General features: G+C 41.2%; 1 protein-coding gene across 3 annotated transcripts in view; it reads left to right on the top strand.

Annotated features, from left to right (window-relative positions):
• The first annotated feature begins 2370 nt into the window (after window positions 1–2370).
• Window positions 2371–23892, top strand: part of cd99l2 (CD99 molecule-like 2) — a 40492-nt gene continuing 18970 nt past the window's right edge. Inside the window, exons 1-4 of one of the 3 annotated variants that reach the window (XM_034164188.1) lie at window positions 2371–2562; window positions 11653–11709; window positions 13032–13097; window positions 21807–21905. In XM_034164188.1, the coding sequence (XP_034020079.1) occupies window positions 2508–2562; window positions 11653–11709; window positions 13032–13097; window positions 21807–21905 (277 nt within the window). In that variant the 5' untranslated portion in view covers window positions 2371–2507. The remainder of the gene's footprint in view (window positions 2563–11652; window positions 11710–13031; window positions 13098–21806; window positions 21906–23892) is intronic. The other 2 variants (XM_034164187.1, XM_034164186.1) reach the window with 2 other exon arrangements.

Genomic DNA, 23892 nt, shown 5'->3' with positions numbered 1-23892 from the left:
AAACATCCACACAGCATGATGCTGTCACCAACACACTTCACTGTAGGAATGGTGACTGGTTTCCTCCAAACAGGACGCCTGGCATTCACACCAAAGAGTTCAATCTTTGTCTGATCAGACCAAAGAATTTTGTTTCTCATGGTCTGAGAGTCCTTTAGGTGTCTTTTGTCAAACTCCAGGTGGGCTGTCATGTGCCTTTTACTAAGCAGTGGCTTCCGTCTGGCCACTCTACCATACAGGCCTGTCTGGTGGATTGCTGCAGAGATGGTTGTCCCTCTGGAAGGTTCTCCTTTCTCCATAGAGGAATGCTGGAACTCTGACAGAGTGGCCATCGTGTTCTTGGTCACCTCCCTGACTAAACTCCTTCTCCCCCAAACTGTTCAGTTTAGTTGGGTGGCCAGCTCTAGGAAGAGTCCTGGTGGATCCAAACTTCTTCCATTTAGGGATGATGGAGGCCACTGTGCTCATTGGGACCTTCAAAGCAGCAGAAATGTTTCTGTACCCTTCCCCAGATTTGTGCCTTGAGACTGTCTTGACAGTCCTGACTCAAAGGTCTACAGACAATTCCTTTGACTTCATGTTTGGTTTGTGCTCTGACTGTCAACTGTGGGAACTTATATGTAGACAGTGTGTGTCTTTCCAAATCATGTCCAGTCAACTGAATTCACCCCAGCTGGACTCCAATTAAGTTGTAGAAACACCTCAAGGATGATCAGTGGAAACAGAATGCACCTGAGCTCAATGGTTAATAGTATTTTAAAAAGGAATAATTTGCACCATCTGTCATGAAAATTCAGTAAGGTATATCTTATGTATTATATTCCAATTCTAAGGTAGAACTATGCCAGTATACAAAGGTAGATCTAAAAAGGAAGAGTGAAATAGGAGAGTAGAAAACAGTAGAGTAGAGCCACTTAGGTGCCTGGTCTTGAGAACCAGGGATGGTAGGTTAAAAAGCTTTTTTATCCCATGGGAACTCTCCCTACCCACCCAAGCAGCTCAAGAAAAAGGTATATATAATATAATAAGTAATAAGACATAAGAAGGATAAGACATCACAGGAGAAGATTGTAGTAAAGGTAATTCGTATGTAGTCTAGTAGTGAAATCAAATATAGTTAGTAGGCTAAGCTGTAGAAGTAGAAGCTGTGAGTGTGTGTGTACTGGTATCTATCTAAAGTAACTCTGTTAACATACTATAGGAAAATAAAAAGTATAATCATTATGCTATCAAATGGAAACCTAAGAACTTAGGTACTATATGTTGATGTCTTTAGAGGAACACATAAACTGATGAATCATTAAAAGTTATCATGTTACAGGGTTACATATGTCACATGTCATAGAACCCAATGGATGTTGGCCTTGTTTGACCTTTAATTTTGGAGACCAAGCATTCAACAGAGTCAAAACTATTCCATTTATTAATCCTTTTATTTCAACCAATAATTTGCATCATTTTTTTTTTTTTACCAAAATTGGAGCAACTTTAACTTTTGGCCCCTGTACAAACTGAAACAGATCTTTATCACCATTTTTGCTGTTTTTACCACATAACTCCAGAACATTCAGTCATAGATAGTCCAAACTATACCTTTTTGGAATCTTTATAATCAGACAAATAATGTGGTATAGTTTTCAACATAATTGGAGCATTTTGAGCATTTTTAAATTTTGACCTCTGTGTAATTCTTTATTGACCCCTGTAGCTCATTCGAGGTCAGCTCCAGGATGGCTCTGAAAATAAACATGAGTTAATTTAGAATATGTGTGCAAAAGTTGATGCTTTTATCACAGAATGCACAATTGTTTTGCTATGCAACCCCACTATGGAAAAGAACAAACCCTGTGGACCTGATGGTCTCTAGTATAGATAGATAGATAGATAGATAGATAGATAGATAGATAGATAGATAGATAGATAGATAGATAGATAGATAGATAGATAGATAGATAGATAGATAGATAGATAGATAGATAGATAGATAGATAGATAGATAGATAGATAGATAGATAGATAGATAGATAGATAGATAGATAGATAGATAGATAGATAGATAGATAGATAGATAGATAGATAGATAGATAGATAGATAGATAGATAGATAGATAGATAGATAGATAGATAGATAGATAGATAGATAGATAGATAGATAGATAGATAGATAGATAGATAGATAGATAGATAGATAGATAGATAGATAGATAGATAGATAGATAGATAGATAGATAGATAGATAGATAGATAGATAGATAGATAGATAGATAGATAGATAGATAGTCAGTCGGTGGCGCCTTAGTTATGCCTTTATTGTGGTAGGAAGTCGCGCTGTCACAGTGCAGTGGTTTTATTTTGAAGGGTCTGGCCGGATGTGCAGTGTGGGAGTGTCACGCGCAGTGACTGACTGCGGTTTTTCTGCAGCGGCGGCGGCAGTTGTGTGGAAGGTTTTTACGGGCTGTGCTCTTTGTGGCGTCGTGGGATCAGTGTAAACCCCGTGGACAGCTGGAATGGCTCCGTGGACGGTGTCTGTGTGTTTGTTTCTGGCTGTTTTGCCGTTTCACGGTAAGTCTGAGCTCCGCACAGCCGCGCGTCCTTTGTGCCGCATTCAGGCCCCGTAACGGTCCCACGGCAAACCCACACCCGCACACGTCCACGGCACCTTTACACACGCTTACTCCACGTTCATACCTTATAATGTAAAATAACACCACACTCTTCATTTATAAATCTGTTTGAAATCTGTTTATTTCAGCCCACCATAAAGGGGTCATATTATGCGTTCCTTTATTTTGATTTTTAGGTTTTAACCACCTGCTTTAAAAAAAACCCTTAAGTGTAAAATAAATTTTTATGTTTCTTTGCTCGCTGTTTTAAATGAAAAGCAGGTGCTCGTCCCTCTCCGTGTGGGTGTGGCACCCGGCTGAGTGGGCGTTTCACAGGGCAACCTACACTCCATATATGGACTTCTGCGACATGCGTCGCAGACACCTTTAGTCAAGCGTTTTCAGACCTAAATTTTGCTTTTCGTGGGTAACTTTCTACATTCACAGTTTAAAAAATGATTGGACTTTGTGGACTTTTAATGTTAACTGTTAGATAGAATTTTCCAGCAGCATTGTATAGCAGCACACAGGGTAAGAAGCACACAGAGTATGAAAAGAAAAACAGTTTGCAAATATAAATACCAGACATACTGATCAGTAGTGCTTTACTGGCTACTACTCTTCTTCTCCTTCCTGATCTCTGTCTTCCTGTTACTCCCCCTCCTCCTGTATTTAAATGTTAAAGGTAAATGTTATTTCTTTGGCGGGTGTCTCTGCTTGGGGACACAGCAGCTCGTGTTGATTTTTGCTCTAGGTACGACACTGGACGCTCATCCTGACTCATCTCCACATCACACAGAGAATGGGGTTTACACAATGTGACCCTTTTAAATGGAAAGGAGCTGCTGCTTGCTCCTCCCACTCTACATTCCAAGTCCTCACAGACTGCGTGGGTGTGGCGCAGAGTGGGGACTAACTGTTGTTGCTCCCCTAATGGTTCCAGCAGATTAACATCTGCTTGGTGTCCTGGTTGTAGTGAAGTCCCAAGACCAGGCTGGCTTAGGGTGGAGTATTTAGAGACAATGGACCCCCCCCCCCCCCAAAAAAAAATGAAACACCTAAATGCATGGGAGACCTTCTGTGACAAGATCCTGGGGGTGCCATGGATTGCATTGGAGTTACCAGAAGGAGATGTCTTATCTCAGAGTATTTTGTTTGTCACAAAGAGAAGCTGCAGGATTCAGGTTGGTGGCATTTCAAAGCATTACGGGTTATTGACAATGAGAACTTTGAGGGCACTGATGATCCATCTGGAGGGGTTTCCTTTAAATTTGTCTAGAACATTCTGGTGTCAGTCATCAGAGACTAGTTCCAGGCATCTTTCTAATGATTTTTGGGGTTCATCAGGGGTATGTTCTGCTCCCCACTCTGTTCAGGGCTTGCATTGAACGGGTCCTGAGAAGGGTTCTTGATTGTTACTCTGCCCATGCAGCACGCACCTTACTTGTACACACACACCCACACACCCACCCTTATACATATATATACATACACATGTCTACATATAACCAGTGGTGGGCACAGTTCCGATAATCCGATAACAGATAATTATCGAAGATAATATTTTCATAATCGGATTATCTTTTTAGATAACTTTAAAAACCATTATCGGACTAATTATCTTCCGAAAAATTTTTGTCCGATAACTTTTAGACCGATAACGTAGTAAACAAAGCTGAACAGCGGCAAACATTTTTAAAATTTAAAATCAGTTGAGCACCTACCTGTTAAAAGTTACATAGCAGATGTGTGCTCAGCAATGCATTATGGGTAGGATAGGGTAATCTCAGTACATTCACGACATGAGAAATGCATTTCAGACACTCTGTTCAGGCTCCACGGACAGCAGCATTAAACTCTAGTGCCTAAAACTCTGATGAATATATTCTCTGGGTTTATAGACGTTGTTATTGTATTTGCATTTGTTAAATTCCACGCATCTTAAATGTAACAGACACGGATTATCTGGAATTTTGTTTTGGCAAGTTTTCAAGGCCTCTACTGCCATCTACTGGCCAGTAGTGTTCATGGCAGTAGAAGAAGCTGGGCAGACACTGTTTGATATTTTAATCACTGTACTCTGTTTCAGTTCAAACTGTACAACAGAACCGCACGGTGTAAAAGTTCAGCGCACACGATTTATGTTCTCACACACATTGTACGTTCAAAAACCACACGTTGAACTCGTGTTTCCAGAAGCAAAACGTAAGCTTTTTTTTTTTTCAAACTTAATTTACAAAAACTCTCGATGGGAGACATCAAAGTTTAAAAACAAAACAACAACAAAAAACATTACAAGACAGCTCTGCGGTGTTTTCACATGCACAGTGCGAGCGGTTGGATGCTTGTTGGTCTTCAGCAGCAGGATACCCTCACGACGGCTGACCAGAATAATATCAAACAGATTTGATTTTCATCTGACCATACGATCAGCGATCAGGAGGTGGTTGTGAGATGTTAAATGCAGCCTGTTACTCCATGTACACTACATGATGCAGGATGCGCGATTAACCTGAAACTCGGTCCAAAACATTTTCACACGAATGAAAAATCAACTGAAAAAGGGCCAAAACTCGCACAGTGTAAAGCCAACATTTATGTGTCAAGACAATATTGAGTGCACGTTTTACAATATCATAAAACGTGTCCTCGCGTCCTCACATGTCCTTGTGTCAAGCAACCCAGTCCAGTCGAAGATTCAAGCTTCTCTACTATATTCACAAGTGCATACACATCCATGCACAAAGCCCTTAATTCAGCTCCCGGACAACCCCTGCAGCATTCAAGAGTCTGATTGAGGTTGGAACAAAAGAGTTCTTGTATCTGTTCAGTTTGCACTTGGGAACTCTGTATCGTCTGCCAGATGGTAAAAGTTCATACTCCTGATGGAGGATGTGGGATGGATCACAGAGTATTTTCTGTGCTTGCCTATAAACAGACTGCTCATAGATGGGCTGAAGGGGAAGGGTTCCGGTCCTCCCCATAAACTTCATAGCAGTCTGCACCAAGCGAGAAAGCTTCGATTTTAGCTGAACCGATAAGTTTCCATACCATGCTGCCATCCCGTATCTAATGATGCTCTCCAACACCGCCCGATAAAATAAAAGCATAACTTTCTGGTCACCACCAAATACCCTAAGTCGAAGTAAAAATACAATCAATACACACAAATGATCAATATGGGTTCCCCAGCTAAATAGACTAAGTGAACACCTAGATATCTATAAGAGCTTACCTTGCAGATTTTTTTAATCATGAATTACAACTGGAGTCTGGTCCCCAACAGAACGAGAATCTAGAACCATTTCCTGCGTTTTATTTACATTTATAACCAGGTGATTAGCATTACACCACTGAACAAAAGACTCCACCTCAGAAAAATAAGATGAGCAATCTTTGTCCTTGTGCAGAGGCCGAGGATGGCGGTGTCATCAGAAAACTTAAAAATAAGGTTACCGGGGAGACGACTGCTGCATTGATTTGTATATAACGTAAACAAAACAGGGGAACTCGCACAACCCTGAGGTACTCCTGTGCTAATACTCGTAAATCTGGAGTCTGAGACTGTGTTGTTTACTTTAACATTCTGAGTCCTATTAAAAAAGAATAAAACCATTTCACAATAAGCGGGTCTACAGTCATCTGAGACAATTTACTTAATAACAAATGAGGCTGCAAGGTATTAAAAGCAGAGCTAAAATCGACAAAAGATGTGCGTAAGCCTTGGGATCCTCAAGATGCTTTAGGGTCAAATGGGTGATACTATTAATTGTATCGTCTGTACCTCGTCCATGTCTGTAAGCAAACTGCAGTGGATCCAATTTAGAGTTAACATCGGCTTTCAATATAGAAATAATATATTTCTCCAAACATTTAACTATCACGGAAGGTAACGCAACTTGTCTATAATCATTACTCTCAGTTGGACTGGGTTTCTTTGGAACAGGAATAATAGTCGATTTTTTCCAGAGGTTAGGAAGTGTGTGTGTGTGTGTGTGTGTGTGTGTGTGTGTGTGTGTGTGTGTGTGTGTGTGTGTGTGTGTGTGTGTGTGTGTGTGTGTGTGTGTGTGTGTGTGTGTGTGTGTGTGTGTGTGTGTGTGTGTGTGTGTCTACAGACTGTTGAAAAACTGGGCACCAAGCTGGAGTGAGCTCTTCTGCGCAGGTCCCCAAAAGAAAAGGAGAAATGCCATCAGGGCCAATGGATTTACCCTTACAAACCCTACTAAATAGTAACTTAATTTTATGGGGGTCAACTACCAACCCAACCTCAGTAGCAGGAAGAGGCTGTAACACATGATTGCATTCGAATGAAAAATCCTGAGTTTCAAACCTGAGAAAAAAATCATTAAGTTCGTTAGCTTTCTCCAGTTCATCATGAGTTACTAAGCTTTTTCTTGCTGCAGTCATGTTAACCGCAGCTTTCATAGAATCCCAAAGCCTTCTCGAGTCCATAGACCTAAAATTTTGTTCTATGATGTTCCTGTGCTTCCTTCTTGCCTCCCACAATTGATTAAGTTCTTTTTGAACTGTTTTTAAACCAGCTCTATCATGTTTTTTGAAAGTGATCTTTTTACGATTAATACAATCCTTTACTTCTCTAGTAATATAAGGTTTGTTATTGGGATACACAATAATGTCCTTTTTGGGAACCACACAGTCAACACAAAACTTAATATAGTCTGTTATTGTTTCTGTGGCCTCATTTATATTCAAATCATGAAAAATATTCCAGTTTGTGCAGAGGAATGAACCCTTAAGTGTCTCCACACAATCCTGTGTCCATATAGACACAGTCTTTGTCTGAGGTTTCCTTCTCTTGAACACAGTCTTGTATGTAGGAATTAAATGGACTGTATTATGATCAGAATTTGACAGAGGAGGCTTCATTCTAGAACTATACGCATTTTTAATGTTTCCATAGCATTTGTCTAAAATTTTATTATCTCGAGTGGCACATTTAACATACTGTTCAAAGACGGGAAGAGACATTTCCAGTTTGCAGTGATTAAAATCTCCAAGAACAAAAACGGGGGCCCCAGGCGTGCGCTGCAGCTTATGATGAACAGAGTCAGCAATTTGAGCTGCTGCCCGGGCCACGTTACCACTAGGAGGGACATAAACAATACAGATTAAAACATTTCCAAACTCTCGAGGAACATAAAAAGGTCTCTGGGAGAGACACAGCAGTTCAACGTCAGTGTTGCGTACAGTGTCCCTCACGATGTAATTCCTCCACCAGCTGTTGCTGACGTATGCACAGATTCCCCCTCCACGGCTCTTTCTTGACGTTTCGGTCTGATCCGCGCGAATAACAGAGAAGCCTTCCAGTTCAATAAAAGAAGTCGGTATATCTGCATGTAGCCGAGTCTCCGTAAAAACCAGCATGCTCGACTCACGATACTCGAAGCATACCTTGGCAATAGCCCGGAGCTCCTGCATTTTGTTCCTCAAAGACCGGGCGTTACAGAGAATCATGCCTGTCAGCGGAGGTCTGCTGCCTCTACGGTGGAGACGCTGCCGTATCCCTCCTCGCCGGCCTCGCTTTCAGTGTCGTAACTTGCGAGTTGGTTGGACCACCAGAGCCTCAGGTAAATCCCCCGGAGATGTAATTCCCAAAAAGCGGAGGGAAAGCAGCACATCTCTGCTATAGGTGAGCGGAAACTCACCTTTCATGTGTAGAAAAGTTTGGCATGTCCTCAACAAAGTCCAGAGGAATAGCGCGAAAAGAAGTGCTTTCACAAATAATGCCATCCTTATGTGCAATAAACACAAAGGAAATGAATGCATCCAAAACCACAACAAAATGTTAAACATAGACAGTTTTAAATGTAGACAGAAAGCAGCAACAGCACACAAGTCCGGGTCGCACGCAGAGCAGCGCCACCGGAAGCGCACCCTTGTTGATTTGGTGGCGTTCTATATATCTAGTTGGTAATTCAATTCAATTTATTTAATTTATATAGCGCCACATCACAACAAAGTTGCCTCAAGGTGCTTGACACAAGTAAGGTCTAACCTTACCAACCCCTAGAGTAAGCACACAGGCAACAGTGGTAAGGAAAAACTCCCTCTGATGATTTTGAGGAAGAAACCTCAAGCAGAGCAGACTCAAAAGGGTGACCGACCCTCTGCTGGGGCCATGCTATTGACACAATTGACAATACAAATATACAGGAAATTTTGGGAGTCCATGCTGGTGTCCAGGACGGGAGGCTTGCAGAAGAAGACGTCCACTCCCACTTCTGGATGGAGCCGCACCTCAAACAGAGAGAAAAAACAGAATCAGGCAACAGAAAGACAAGAAATACAGTATAATTTCTCAGCATTAAGTAACAAGAAAAACAGAAGAAATACTATGGTGATCGCCGGCCACTAGCCCTAAGCTTCACTAAAAGACCTAGACTTTAGATAAAGTTGCCTGGTCTGTTTCCTAATAAAATGAATTTAAAAGGGTAAAAAGCATAGTAACATACTATGCCAGTAGGCTGGCCTACGAAAGGGAAAATAAGTGCGTCTTAAGTCTGGACTTGAAAGTCTCTACAGAATCTTACTGTTTAATTGGTGCAGGGAGATCATTCCACAGAAAAGGGGCACGATAAGACAAAGCTCTGTAAGTTGCAGACCTTTTATTCACTCTAGGGACACAAAGTAGTCCTGCACCCTGAGAACGCAAAGCCCGGACCGGTACATAGGGTTTAAGTAGGTCAGCTAAGTCGGGAGATGTTAGTCCACGAATATTTTTTTTAGCTTAGTAACAGAACCTTAAAGTCTGATCTCACTGGGACAGGAAGCCAGTGAAGAGACGTCAAAATGGGTGTAATGTGTTTCAACTTTCTGTTTCCTGTCAAAAGTCTGGCAGCAGCGTTTTCAACCAATTGGAGACTCCTAATGCTGCACTGCGGTAAACCAGAAAATAGAACATTGCAGTAGTCCAATCTAGAATAAACAAATGCATGAATTAGGGTCTCAGCATCAGCCATAGACAGGATGAGATGAATCTTTGCTATATTTCACAGGTGGAAGAAAGAAGACCTCGTAATATCTCTAATGTGGAGGTCAAAGGTCAACATAGGATCAAAAAATACAAGGTTGCTCACTGATGTATGACACACGAGCCTAGGCTAAGCGTTAACTGGTCAAATTGATGCTGATGTCTCACTGTACCAAGAACCATCATTTCAGTCTTATCAGAGTTTAAAAGTAGGAAGTTGCTAGACATCCAGCTTTTCACTGATGCAAGGCAGTCTTCTAAGGATTTTATGTGAATGAGATTACCAGCAGCTGTCGGCATGTATAACTGAGTATCATCAGCATAGCAGTGAAAGGTAACCCCAAAACGCCGCAATATGTGCCCAAGGTGTGGTGTATATAGGGAGAAAAGCAGGGGGCCTAAGACGGACGCCTGTGGAACCCCAAATTTCATGTCACTAAGGTTAGAGGTAGTGTTACTGTACAAAACACAGTGAGAACGACTGGTCAGGTATGATGTCAACCATGCAAGGGCACTCCCAGTAATCCTAAAAGTAATGACTGTAATATAACTTGCTGGAGAAGACAAGAGAGAAGTGGGTTTTAATACTATATTAATGAGATGCTGTAGTGACACCAATGGTAATGAAACTTTTATCGAAGGGGGGAGTCCCGGCTTCAACACCACACAACACTTAAGCCAGACATGGTTTAATCTCATCCTATCGAACACCGCTCTTTCTTTGGCCAGCTTTCTGTTTCCTCATCTGCGAAACGTGTGCACCAGAGGCACTTGTCTTTAATCCCAATAATGAGATAAAAAAGGTACAGGCTTAAAGGAGCGTAGTGAAGGACTTTGCTGCCTGGTGCCACACAAACCATCTATACCTCAACACCTCGAAGACAAAGGAGCTGGTCATTGACTTTGGGAAGTCTAGACCAAGACCGTGACCAGTTCTGATCGAGGGAGTTGAGGTGGAAGCTGTGGATTCCTACAAGTACCTCGGGCTGTGGCTGGACAGCACACTGGACTAGACAACCCAGAACAACCACCTGTAGAGGAAGGGACAGAGCAGGCTGGACTTCCTGAGGAGGCTGCGGTCGTTTAATATCTGCAGGAAACTCCTGTAGATGTTCCACTAGTCTGTAGTAGCCAGCGTTCACTTTTACACTGTGGTGTGCTGGGGGGGTGGGGGTAGCGCATCCAAGAAGGACACATCCAGACTGGCAAACTGATCAGACTCTGTGGTTGGCATGAAGCTGGACTCTCTGGTCACGGTGGCAGAGAAGAGAACACTGGACAAACTGCTGGACATTATGGACGATGTCAGTCACCCTCTAAACACAGTCATTAGCAACCAGAGGAGCCTCTTCAGCCACAGACTGCTCCTTCCCAAGTGCAGGACCCAAGTAGTGGCTTCAAGACATATAGCGTGCTGCTATAAAATGCTGCTGGAACCTCAATTTCCCTGAGGGGGTCTTCCCAAGGGATCAATAAAATTCTATCTAATCTAATCTAAAGAAGATCCCTGGTGGAGACTTTGACTTATGTTTGTCTGTGGGTTAGATGGTCTTCTAACCTGGGATCTTGCTCCCGTATACTTGTCTTTCATAAGTGGTTTCTAGTACTTGGCTCTCCCTCCTGCATCTCTAAACCTGTTACTACTTCGGACACGACCAAAGGGTGGAGACCGGTCTGGTACTTTGATCAGATTAACAACACTGAAGTTTCACTGAAACTTGATAAACAGAATATAAATCTCTACTTTTTCCAGATGTCCATAGTCGTAGTTTGAGGTTGTGAGTCAGTGAAGGTATCTCGTTTTTGTTTGCCTGAACCTTTGTGTTGTTTGAAGTAAATGATCTGGATAACAAACGGGAGGATTAGTGCACTGGGGGCTCAGTTTGGAAGCAGGACCTCATCTGGATTACCATGCCTGTGTGACTGCACAATTCCAGTCATTTCAATGCGACAAAATGCCAGAAGCTTCAATGAGAGGCTGGAATGAATGAAACTCTTTTTGTGTTGTACTGAGTAAGTGTGGTCTTTTTCGTTCCCTCTGTCCTCTCTGGGATGTAGTCCTCTCTCAGGGTGAGTTGGACCTGTCTGATGCCCTGGGAGGTGATGATAAATCACGTAAGTAGAGCGGAAGAACATTCACCACGTACTTTAAATAACATTGCCAAACTTAAAGGTATTGTCCCTTTTATTTTTTTAACCATTTGCCATAAAAATGTGTTTTTTAGAAACACTCATTTTGTTTGTTAATATTCAGATAAAGGATTTACTATATTTTTCACCAGTATGATCTAAATTCACATTTTCTGGAAACATTTTAAGATTTTGACCCACATGGACTTACAGTGATAAAACACTGCTTCCCAGCATGCCGTTCAGCGGCCAAATACGCTAATGTTAGCATCACAGAGCAGCAGAAACAAGAAAGACCTGAAATAAAATAGGTCAAATGGAGGTAGAAGGACACAGCCAATAAACACACCACCTGAGATCCTGTTTTGAAGAACTCTGGATAAAATGTGAACAAATTTCATTTTAAGAGCCAATATTTTTTAAAGTTCAGGCAGGTTTACATCAAACCAGTATAAGAGGAGTCCCCAGAATTCTGTAAAATGTTATATAAAGTAGAGATGTTGGTTTATCCACTCCTGCAAATTTTGTTAAAAAAGGCTGATGGCGCGGGCCACCAGGTGGCGCTAAACTTCCTAAATATTAGGCAAGGTGAGTACTTTGGTGCCCCCTGGTGGCCAGTGCCATCAAGACCCCAATGTTTTTTCAGTTGCTTTTGATAGACTAGGACCTATATTTGTTGATAACATTGAAATCTGGTTGGGGTTTTGATGGCACAGAGGGTTATGGGCCTTTAAATACTGCCAATTTTGCAAAATGACCAGACTTTGAGCGTCCCCTATATTCAGCGTCATTGATCCCCCAACTTAATATGTATGTAAGATGAAAGAGTTTGCCTCCATTAGTCATTTGATAGTTAAACTAGCTTGGGGACTTGATGGTACTGAATGTTACACCACTTGAAAGATGGGAATTTAATGAAATATCAGTTTTTGCGTATTTTTGCCTTGAACTTTGATGACTCCTGGCAAGGTCACCGTTTGGTTTTCAGTTGAAAGATTTTGGGAAAATTTGTTTCTTGGTAGGTTCCATCTCTGAGCCATGTTTTGTTGAAATCTAAGTCGGCTTGAATCTCAGCCCGCTTGATCTTTAAAAAATGGGCTCTTAAAGTTTTGCTGGATATCTTCTGGACAGAAATAAAGTTCCTTCATAATGGGTAGATTTAACAGAAATTTGAGTAAAGTTTGTGAAAAATCAAAGGGAACTACACTTTTAAGCTCCTTTTTATAAAATAAACATTTCATGTATATGTTGTGTAGGATAATTACAGCATTAAAATACAGGATTGTTTTATGTCTCCCTCTCCACGACAGCGACTTCTCCACCAAAACCACCAAAACCAGTAGCACCAGCAGAGGGCGCTGGAGAAGGAGGAGGTAGGAACTACACAATTAGAGTCTTTGGAATAATAAAATGCAATGAATTTAACCAGGAAGAATAAAAACAGGTAGCATATAGTTACGCTTGAGCTCTCACTTGGTAGCAGTGATATTTAGCTCCTGGGTCATTCCATGTCAATTCAATGAGGGCCTCATGCATTTTGTCTCAGATTTTTTTCAAATTTTAATAAAATATTCCCAGACTATTCAGAACAACAAATCTGAAGTTTGAAGCCTGTAGGTCAAGTAGTTTTTTTGAGATATGGCCAATTTAGTGTGCATGGGGTCTGCCATTTTTTAGGCAAAAATTATGGCCGTCGTTTCTGGAGCCATGTTCAAGGTAGAATATCTCAGCAAATAATGGACTTAGAGGCCTGGAATGGTAGTTGTCATGGACACCCAGACTTGGACTATAGTCAAACAACAGACATTGACACTAAACTGTGAAGTTTATGTATGCTCAAACTATGGAAAATATTACATTGACTATTGCGAGCATCCATGTTTGAGACACTGAAGCATACCATTACACTCAAAGAAGTCTTTCCATTTCTTGGCTCTTTAATGCCAGCTATACTGGCTATGAAATATGTAAATTTGGCATATCTGTGGTAAACAGTTATTGTGGGAGAAACCTCTGAAATCTGAAAAAAGCATTTTGTGGTCGGATTTTATTAGAAGAAAAGCTCATTTGGGCAGTAAATAAAACTCTTCAAACTGATTCCATTTTGAAGGTATTGTTATTGTTATACGTATAGGTATTGTTAAGCCTAGTAACCGTGGAAACCTTGGGGAATCCCCCTGGCAGATCTATGTGTAAGCATTCTGGGGTGTGCCATGAATCATATAAAAGCAGTGTGTGCACAATTAAAATGAAATTGTCATTTAAGCACTAGAAATACATTTGCGAGTGCACAAATTAGCCATAATTGGATGCTTAAATTAACCAGGAAGGAGTTTCATAAAGAAGGCCATATTTATAACACATAAAGTAGATATCAACACCTTCAAAATGGAATCAGTTTGAAGAGTTTTATTTACTTCCCACATGAGCTTTTCTTCTAATAAAATTCAACCACAAAATGCTTTTTTCAGATTTCAGAGGTTTCTCCCACAATAACTGTTTACCACAGATATGACAAATTTACATATTTCATAGCCAGTATAGCTGGCATTAAAGAGCCAAGAAATGGAAAGGCTTCTTTGAGTGTAATGGTATGCTTCAGTGTCTCAAACATGGATGCTCGCAATAGTCAATGTAATATTTTCCATAGTTTGAGCATACATAAACTTCACAGTTTAGTTTCAATGGCTGTTGTTTGACTATAGTCCAAGTCTGGGTGTCCATGACAACTGCCACAGAAAATTCCAGGCCTCTAAGTCTATTATTTGCTGAGATATTCTACCTTGAACATGGCTCCAGAAATGACGGCCATAATTTTTTGCCTAAAAAACAGCAGACCCCATGCACACTAAATTGGCCATATCTCAGAAACTACTTGGCCTACAGGCCTCACACTTCAGATTTATTGTTCTGAATAGCCTGGGAACATTTGATTAGAATTTAAAGAAAATCTGAGACAAAGTGCGTGAGGCCCCTCAAATATTTGTTGAATTGACATGGAATGACCCTCCTCAGATCTCTCTGTGGTACTGGTTTTTTTTTTTGTTTTTTTTTTCGACTTTGCAGAACATTGGTGGTGTTATTGTCATTGCCTCAACAATGTTAGTTGCATTTATTTCAGCCTTTAAAAAAATTTGTTCTTGAAAGTAATTCATGATTGATGTTCTGGAAATTTGGCCTCATATGTTATTGGCATTAGTTTTTACACTCCTTGGATGTGCATACAATTATATTTGTCTTCTTTAAAAAAAAGGTTGCAGATTGCACCTCTTATTTCTGTGCACAAGATAAGCTTGAGAATTCCCCTCGGGTGACCAAATTTATGAAAGAGCAGTGATCTGCCATAATGATGGCGATTGACATGGGGTCCCATGTAACATTTTCCGGTGCTGTATAAAATCAGCGTGGCAGATATTGGTTAGTCATCATCCAGTCATCTCCGATGGATTCACTTCGATGACATCACTGCTATAGTTACGCTGATTGGGCAGAATCTAGCTATGGTGCATCCGGAAAGTATTCACAGCACTTCACTTTTTCCACATTTTGTCATGTTACAGCCTTATTCCAAAATCGATTAAATTAAATTTTTTTTCTCTCAACATTCTACTCACAACACCCCATAATGACAACATGAAGAAGTTTTTTTTTTTTTTTGCAAATTCATTAAAAATGATAAACTAATCAGAATCAGAAAAGTTTTATTGCCATATGAGTGAACAAGTTCACAACATTAGGAAATTGCTGCAGTACTTGGTGCTAACATAAAAGACAAAAAAAAGAGCAGTAAAACAAGTAATATATAATAAAACTTTACACTATACAATGTTACAAAATGTACAGAATGTATGAGCTAAGATAATATATAAGATGTATATACATATACGCACCCATATATGGGTGCGTGTGTGTGTGTGTGTGTGTGTATATATATATATATATATACACACACACCCATATGTGATCCGTGCAGACAGAGTACACAACACAGGGTCGTTAGTGGTGATACCAACAATGTAGAGTTCTAAGGTTCTTGTTGAGGAGGCTAACAGCATAGGGGAAAAACTGTTCTTATGGTGGGAGGTTCTGGTCCGAAGGGACCGTAGCCTCCTACCTGATGGGAGGAGGTCGAAAAGGCTATATCCAGGGTAAGAAATCACGTGTACATTAGTATTCACATCCTTTGCTTAGTACTTTGTTGATGCACCTTTGACAGCAATTACAATCTCAGGTCTTCTTGAATATGATGCAACAAGCTTGGTGCACCTATCTTTGGGCAGTTTTGCTCATTCCTCTCTGCAGCACCTCTCAAGCTCCATCAGGTTGGATCGTCAGTGCACAGACATTTTCAGATCTCTCCAGAGATGTTCAGTCAGATTCAGGTCTGGGCTCTGGCTGGACCACTCAAGCACATTCACAGAGTTGTCTTGAAGCCACTCCTTTGATATCTTAGCTGTGTGCTTAGGGTCATTGTCCTGCTGAAAGATGAACCGTGGCCTGGGTCTGAGGCCAAGAGCACTCTAGAGCAGGTTTTCATCCAGGATGTCTCTGTACATTATTGCATTCTTCTTTCCCTCAATCTTGGCTCTCACTGCGGTATTGTATCACTTCCTGTTCCGGAGCACAGCGGTGTTTTTCTGTATCTGTTAGCTGTTTAATCTGCGCAGTTAGATTGATCTAGTTATCTAGATTACGATTTGTTTCCCAGTGTAATCTTTACGTGCCTTAACTAAAGCACTCCTTCTGCTGAATCACCTCTAAATTATTTACACATTATTCACTTTGGGTGTTTTTAGGAATCCGCTAGCTTAGCGTAGCTACTAGCTCTTAGCCGATTTAGCATGGCGGCTTCTCCTGTCTCTCCTGCACTTTTCTGCTCTGGGTGTGAAATGTTTAGTTATTCCTCGGCCTCCTTTAGCAGTAATGGTACTTGTAATAAGTGTAGCTTATTCGTAGCTTTGGAGGCCAGGCTGGGCGAATTGGAGACTCGGCTCCGCACCGTGGAAAATTCTACAGCTAGCCAGGCCCCTGTAGTCGGTGCGGACCAAGGTAGCTTAGCCGCCGTTAGTTACCCCCTGGCAGATCCCGAGCAGCCGGGAAAGCAGGCTGACTGGGTGACTGTGAGGAGGAAGCGTAGCCCTAAACAGAAGCCCCGTGTACACCGTCAACCCGTTCACATCTCTAACCATTTTTCCCCACTCGACGACACACCCGCCGAGGATCAAACTCTGGTTATTGGCGACTCTGTTTTGCGAAATGTGAAGTTAGCGACACCAGCAACCATAGTCAGTTGTCTTCCGGGGGCCAGAGCAGGCGACATTGAAGGAAATTTGAAACTGCTGGCTAAGGCTAAGCGTAAATTTGGTAAGATTGTAATTCACGTCGGCAGTAATGACACCCGGTTACGCCAATCGGAGGTCACTAAAATTAACATTAAATCGGTGTGTAACTTTGCAAAAACAATGTCGGACTCTGTAGTTTTCTCTGGGCCCCTCCCCAATCAGACCGGGAGTGACATGTTTAGCCGCATGTTCTCCTTGAATTGCTGGCTGTCTGAGTGGTGTCCAAAAAATGAGGTGGGCTTCATAGATAATTGGCAAAGCTTCTGGGGAAAACCTGGTCTTGTTAGGAGAGACGGCATCCATCCCACTTTGGATGGAGCAGCTCTCATTTCTAGAAATCTGGCCAATTTTCTTAAATCCTCCAAACCGTGACTATCCAGGGTTGGGAACAGGAAGCAGAGTTGTAGTCTTACACACCTCTCTGCAGCTTCTCTCCCCCTGCCATCCCCTCATTACCCCATCCCCGTAGAGACGGTGCCTGCTCCCAGACTACCAATAACCAGCAAAAATCTATTTAAGCATAAAAATTCAAAAAGAAAAAATAATATAGCACCTTCAACTGCACCACAGACTAAAACAGTTAAATGTGGTCTATTAAACATTAGGTCTCTCTCTTCTAAGTCCCTGCTGGTAAATGATATAATAATTGATCAACATATTGATTTATTCTGCCTTACAGAAACCTGGTTACAGCAAGATGAATATGTTAGTTTAAATGAGTCAACACCCCCGAGTCACACTAACTGTCAGAATGCTCGTAGCACGGGCCGGGGCGGAGGATTAGCAGCAATCTTCCATTCCAGCTTATTAATTAATCAAAAACCCAGACAGAGCTTTAATTCATTTGAAAGCTTGACTCTTAGTCTTGTCCATCCAAATTGGAAGTCCCAAAAACCAGTTTTATTTGTTATTATCTGTCGTTACTGTGAGTTTCTCTGTGAATTTTCAGACCTTTTGTCTGACTTAGTGCTTAGCTCAGATAAGATAATTATAGTGGGCGATTTTAACATCCACACAGATGCTGAGAATGACAGCCTCAACACTGCATTTAATCTATTATTAGACTCTATTGGCTTTGCTCAAAATGTAAATGAGTCCACCCACCACTTTAATCATATCTTAGATCTTGTTCTGACTTATGGTATGGAAATAGAAGACTTAACAGTATTCCCTGAAAACTCCCTTCTGTCTGATCATTTCTTAATAACATTTACATTTACTCTGATGGACTACCCAGCAGTGGGGAATAAGTTTCATTACACTAGAAGTCTTTCAGAAAGCGCTGTAACTAGGTTTAAGGATATGATTCCTTCTTTATGTTCTCTAATGCCATATACCAACACAGTGCAGAGTAGCTACCTAAACTCTGTAAGTGAGATAGAGTATCTCGTCAATAGTTTTACATCCTTATTGAAGACAACTTTGGATGCTGTAGCTCCTCTGAAAAAGAGAGCTTTAAATCAGAAGTGCCTGACTCCATGGTATAACTCACAAACTCGTAGCTTAAAGCAGATAACCCGTAAGTTGGAGAGGAAATGGCGTCTCACTAATTTAGAAGATCTTCACTTAGCCTGGAAAAAGAGTCTGTTGCTCTATAAAAAAGCCCTCCGTAAAGCTAGGACATCCTTCTACTCATCACTAATTGAAGAAAATAAGAACAACCCCAGGTTTCTTTTCAGCACTGTAGCCAGGCTGACAAAGAGTCAGAGCTCTATTGAGCTGAGTATTCCATTAACTTTAACTAGTAATGACTTCATGACTTTCTTTGCTAACAAAATTTTAACTATTAGAGAAAAAATTACTCATAACCATCCCAAAGACGTATCGTTATCTTTGGCTGCTTTCAGTGATGCCGGTATTTGGTTAGACTCTTTCTCTCCGATTGTTCTGAGTTATTTTCATTAGTTACTTCATCCAAACCATCAACATGTTTATTAGACCCCATTCCTACCAGGCTGCTCAAGGAAGCCCTACCATTATTTAATGCTTCGATCTTAAATATGATCAATCTATCTTTGTTAGTCGGCTATGTACCACAGGCTTTTAAGGTGGCAGTAATTAAACCATTACTTAAAAAGCCATCACTTGACCCAGCTATCTTAGCTAATTATAGGCCAATCTCCAACCTTCCTTTTCTCTCAAAAATTCTTGAAAGGGTAGTTGTAAAACAGCTAACTGATCATCTGCAGAGGAATGGTCTATTTGAAGAGTTTCAGTCAGGTTTTAGAATTCATCATAGTACAGAAACAGCATTAGTGAAGGTTACAAATGATCTTCTTATGGCCTCGGACAGTGGACTCATCTCTGTGCTTGTTCTGTTAGACCTCAGTGCTGCTTTTGATACAGTTGACCATAAAATTTTATTAGAGATTAGAGCATGCCTTAGGTATTAAAGGCACTGCGCTGCGGTGGTTTGAATCATATTTGTCTAATAGATTACAATTTGTTCATGTAAATGGGGAATCTTCTTCACAGACTAAAGTTAATTATGGAGTTCCACAAGGTTCTGTACTAGGACCAATTTTATTCACTTTATACATGCTTCCCTTAGGCAGTATTATTAGATGGTATTGCTTAAATTTTCATTGTTACGCAGATGATACCCAGCTTTATCTATCCATGAAGCCAGAGGACACACACCAATTAGCGAAACTGCAGGATTGTCTTACAGACATAAAGACATGGATGACCTCTAATTTCCTGCTTTTAAACTCAGATAAAACTGAAGTTATTGTACTTGGCCCCACAAATCTTAGAAACATGGTGTCTAACCAGATCCTTACTCTGGATGGCATTACCCTGACCTCTAGTAATACTGTGAGAAATCTTGGAGTCATTTTTGATCAGGATATGTCATTCAAAGCGCATATTAAACAAATATGTAGGACTGCTTTTTTGCATTTACGCAATATCTCTAAAATCAGAAAGGTCTTGTCTCAGAGTGATGCTGAAAAACTAATTCATGCATTTATTTCCTCTAGGCTGGACTATTGTAATTCATTATTATCAGGTTGTCCTAAAAGTTCCCTAAAAAGCCTTCAGTTAATTCAAAATGCTGCAGCTAGAGTACTGACGGGGACTAGAAGGAGAGAGCATATCTCACCCATATTGGCCTCTCTTCATTGGCTTCCTGTTAATTCTAGAATAGAATTTAAAATTCTTCTTCTTACTTATAAGGTTTCGAATAATCAGGTCCCATCTTATCTTAGGGACCTCGTAGTACCATATCACCCCAATAGAGCGCTTCGCTCTCAGACTGCAGGCTTACTTGTAGTTCCTAGGGTTTGTAAGAGTAGAATGGGAGGCAGAGCCTTCAGCTTTCAGGCTCCTCTCCTGTGGAACCAGCTCCCAATTCAGATCAGGGAGACAGACACCCTCTCTACTTTTAAGATTAGGCTTAAAACTTTCCTTTTTGCTAAAGCTTATAGTTAGGGCTGGATCAGGTGACCCTGAACCATCCCTTAGTTATTGCTGCTATAGACGTAGACTGCTGGGGGGTTCCCATGATGCACTGTTTCTTTCTCTTTTTGCTCTGTATGCACCACTCTGCATTTAATCATTAGTGATCGATCTCTGCTCCCCTCCACAGCATGTCTTTTTCCTGGTTCTCTCCCTCAGCCCCAACCAGTCCCAGCAGAAGACTGCCCCTCCCTGAGCCTGGTTCTGCTGGAGGTTTCTTCCTGTTAAAAGGGAGTTTTTCCTTCCCACTGTAGCCAAGTGCTTGCTCACAGGGGGTCGTTTTGACCGTTGGGGTTTTACATAATTATTGTATGGCCTTGCCTTACAATATAAAGCGCCTTGGGGCAACTGTTTGTTGTGATTTGGCGCTATATAAAAAAATTGATTGATTGATTGATTGACTAGTCTCACAGTTCCTGCCAGTGGAAAAACATCCCCACAGCATGATGCTACCACCACCATGCTTCACTGTAGGTCGAGGAAGAGTCCTAGTTGAACCAAACTTATTCCTTTTACAGATGATGGAGGCCACTGTGCTCATTGGGACCTTCAAAGCTGCAGAAATGTTTCTGTACCCTTCCCCAGATTTGTGCCTTGAGACAATCCTGTCTCGGAGGTCTACAAACAATTCCTTTGACTTCATATTTGGTTTGTGCTCTGATGTGCACTGTGAGCTTTTCCAAATCATGACCAATCAACTGAATTTACTCCAGGTTTACTCCAGTTAAGCTGTAGAAACATCTCAAGGATGATCAGTGGAAACAGGAGGCACCTGAGCTCAGTTTTGAGCTTAATGGCAAAGGCTGTGAATACTTATGTACGTATGATTTTTTTTAATTTATTTTTTTGGTTTGTTTGTTTTTTATTTTTAATAAATTTGCAAAAAACAAAAAAAAAAACAATAGCAACCTTTTTCACATTGTTATTATGGGGTATTGTGTGTACATGTTTGACGAAAAATGAATTTCATCCATTTTGGAATAAGGTTGTAACAACAAAATGTGGAAAAAATTAAGCATACGTTCCAGATGCACTGTACATCGACCAGTAGTAAGTGAAAATGTTACAAGGGAAGGGACCTTGTATTAATGGCTGAAATTGTAGCCTACGCGGTGGCTGTGCAACACATATATAATAATGATATAATAATGGTGGAAAAGTGTGTTTTGCTGAGCATGTGCAAGACATGTTTGCAAAGTTTATTTTTAAAAGTAATTTAAGCAGCCATTAACAAATAAAATCTGTGTATTTTTTATTTTTCTGATCTAATATTTTCTGCAGAATTGGACCTGAGTGATTTCTTTGATGTTACCAAAGCCCCGCCCAAAGTCATCCCCAAGGTCCCGAAAAGCACCAAAGCTCCAGTTAAACCCAAATCGGGTGAGAATGCACAGAGCCTTTGTTTGTTTCTTTTAAAATTCCCACTTAAGCTTTAGTATTTTTAGTGTTATTTGTTGTCTTGGTGTTTTTTTGTTAAATGCTTTATGTGGGTTTGCTCCCGATTGACATGAGCACTGTTAACATTCCTCAAATTTAACAGTGGGAACTGCAATATTGTTGCGTTTGGGGACTGTCAAGAATCCACGGGAGACCGGTGTCCTGCAGCAATACGGTGATTGATACGAGCGAACTGTGTGACATACAGTGGGGAAAGAAAGTACTTGATACACCTGCGATTTTGCAAGTTCACCCACTTACAAGTTATGGATGACGCTGACTTTTTCAGCGTATATGCAGTTCTGCTGTGATAGACAGAATCTTAAAAAAAAATCCAGGAAATCACACTAAATAATTTATTTGCATTTCATTGCATGAAAAAGGTATTTGATTCATTAGAATTCTGGCATTCACAGACCTCTTAGTTCTCCTTTAAGAAGCCCCCCTGTTCTCCTCTCATTATCTGTATTACCTGCACCTGTTTAAACTCAGGAGTATAAAAGACAAGTGCACACACACAAACAAACCCCAACCTCTCCACAATGGCCAAGCCCAAAGAGCTGTGTAAGAGCACCAGGGATAAAATTATAGACCTTCACAAGGCTGGAATGGGCTACAGGAGAATAGCCAAACAGCTTTGTGAGAAGTCTACTGCTGTTGGTGCAAATGTCAGAAAATGGAAGGAGTTCAAGACAACAGTCAATCTCCCTCAGTCTGGGGCCTCCTGCAAGATCTCACCGCATGGGGTATCAATGATCTTGAGGACGGTGAGGAATCAGCCCAGAATTACACGCCAGGACCTGGTCAATGACCTGAAGAGAGCTGGGACCACAGCCACAAGGAGGACCATTGGTAACACACTACACCGTCATGGATTCAAGTTCTGCACCGCACGCAAGGTACCCCCTGCTCAAGCCTGCACATGTCCAGGCCCGTCTGAAGTTTGCCAATGACCATCTGGATGATCCAGAGGAGGCATGGGAGAAAGTCATGTGGTCAGATGAGACCAAGATAGAACTTTTTGGTCGAAATGCCACGCGCCGTGTTTGAAGAAGGATGAGTACAACCCCAATAACACCATCCCTACTGTGAAGCATGGAGGTGGAAACATCATGCTTTGGGGATGCTTTTCTGCACAGGGGACGGGACGACTGCACCGCATTGAGGGGAGGATGAACGGGGCCATGTATCGCGAGATCTTGGCCATCATCCTCCTTCCCTCAGAGCACTGAAGATGGGTCGTGGCTGGGTGTTCCAACATGACAGTGACCCGAAGCACACAACCAAAATAACCAAGGAGTGGCTCTGTAAGAAGCACATCAAGGTCCTGAAGTGGCTTAGCCAGTCTCCAGACCTGAATCCAATAGAAAATCTCTGGAGAGAGCTGAAACTCTGTGTTGCCCAGAGACAGGCCAGAAACCTGAAAGATCTAGAGAAGATCTGTATGGAGGAGTGGGCCAAAATCCCTGCTGCAGTGTGTGCAAACCTTGTTAAGACCTACAGGAAACGTTCAGTCTCTGTAATTTCAAACAAAGGTTTTTGCACCAAGTATTAAGTTCTGTATTTCTAATGTATCAAATACCTTTTTCATGCAATGAAATGCAAATAAATTTAAAACTCATACAGTGTGATTTCCTGGATTTTTTTTTTTTAGATTCTGTCTCTCACAGGAGAATTGCAGATACGCTGAAAGTGTCAGCCTCCTCCATAACTTGTAAGTGGGTGAACTTGCAAAATCGCAGGTGTATCAAGTACTTTCTTTCCACACTGTATTCCCCTGCCAAATGAGAATATGCGGGCTTCTTGGCAGGTTGAAGTTGTGAATTGTTATTTAAACAAAAGTCATCAGGACATGACATCATCATGGTTCCCACAAATCAGTAATACAAAGTGTCGAGGTTCACCCAAGTACACACTGATGCTAAATATG

Source organism: Thalassophryne amazonica, chromosome 23, assembly GCF_902500255.1.
Source record: "Thalassophryne amazonica chromosome 23, fThaAma1.1, whole genome shotgun sequence".
In the NCBI taxonomy this organism is placed as follows: domain Eukaryota; kingdom Metazoa; phylum Chordata; class Actinopteri; order Batrachoidiformes; family Batrachoididae; genus Thalassophryne; species Thalassophryne amazonica.
Note: the sequence above shows the minus strand (reverse complement) of the source record. Positions and strands in the feature narration are given on the sequence as shown.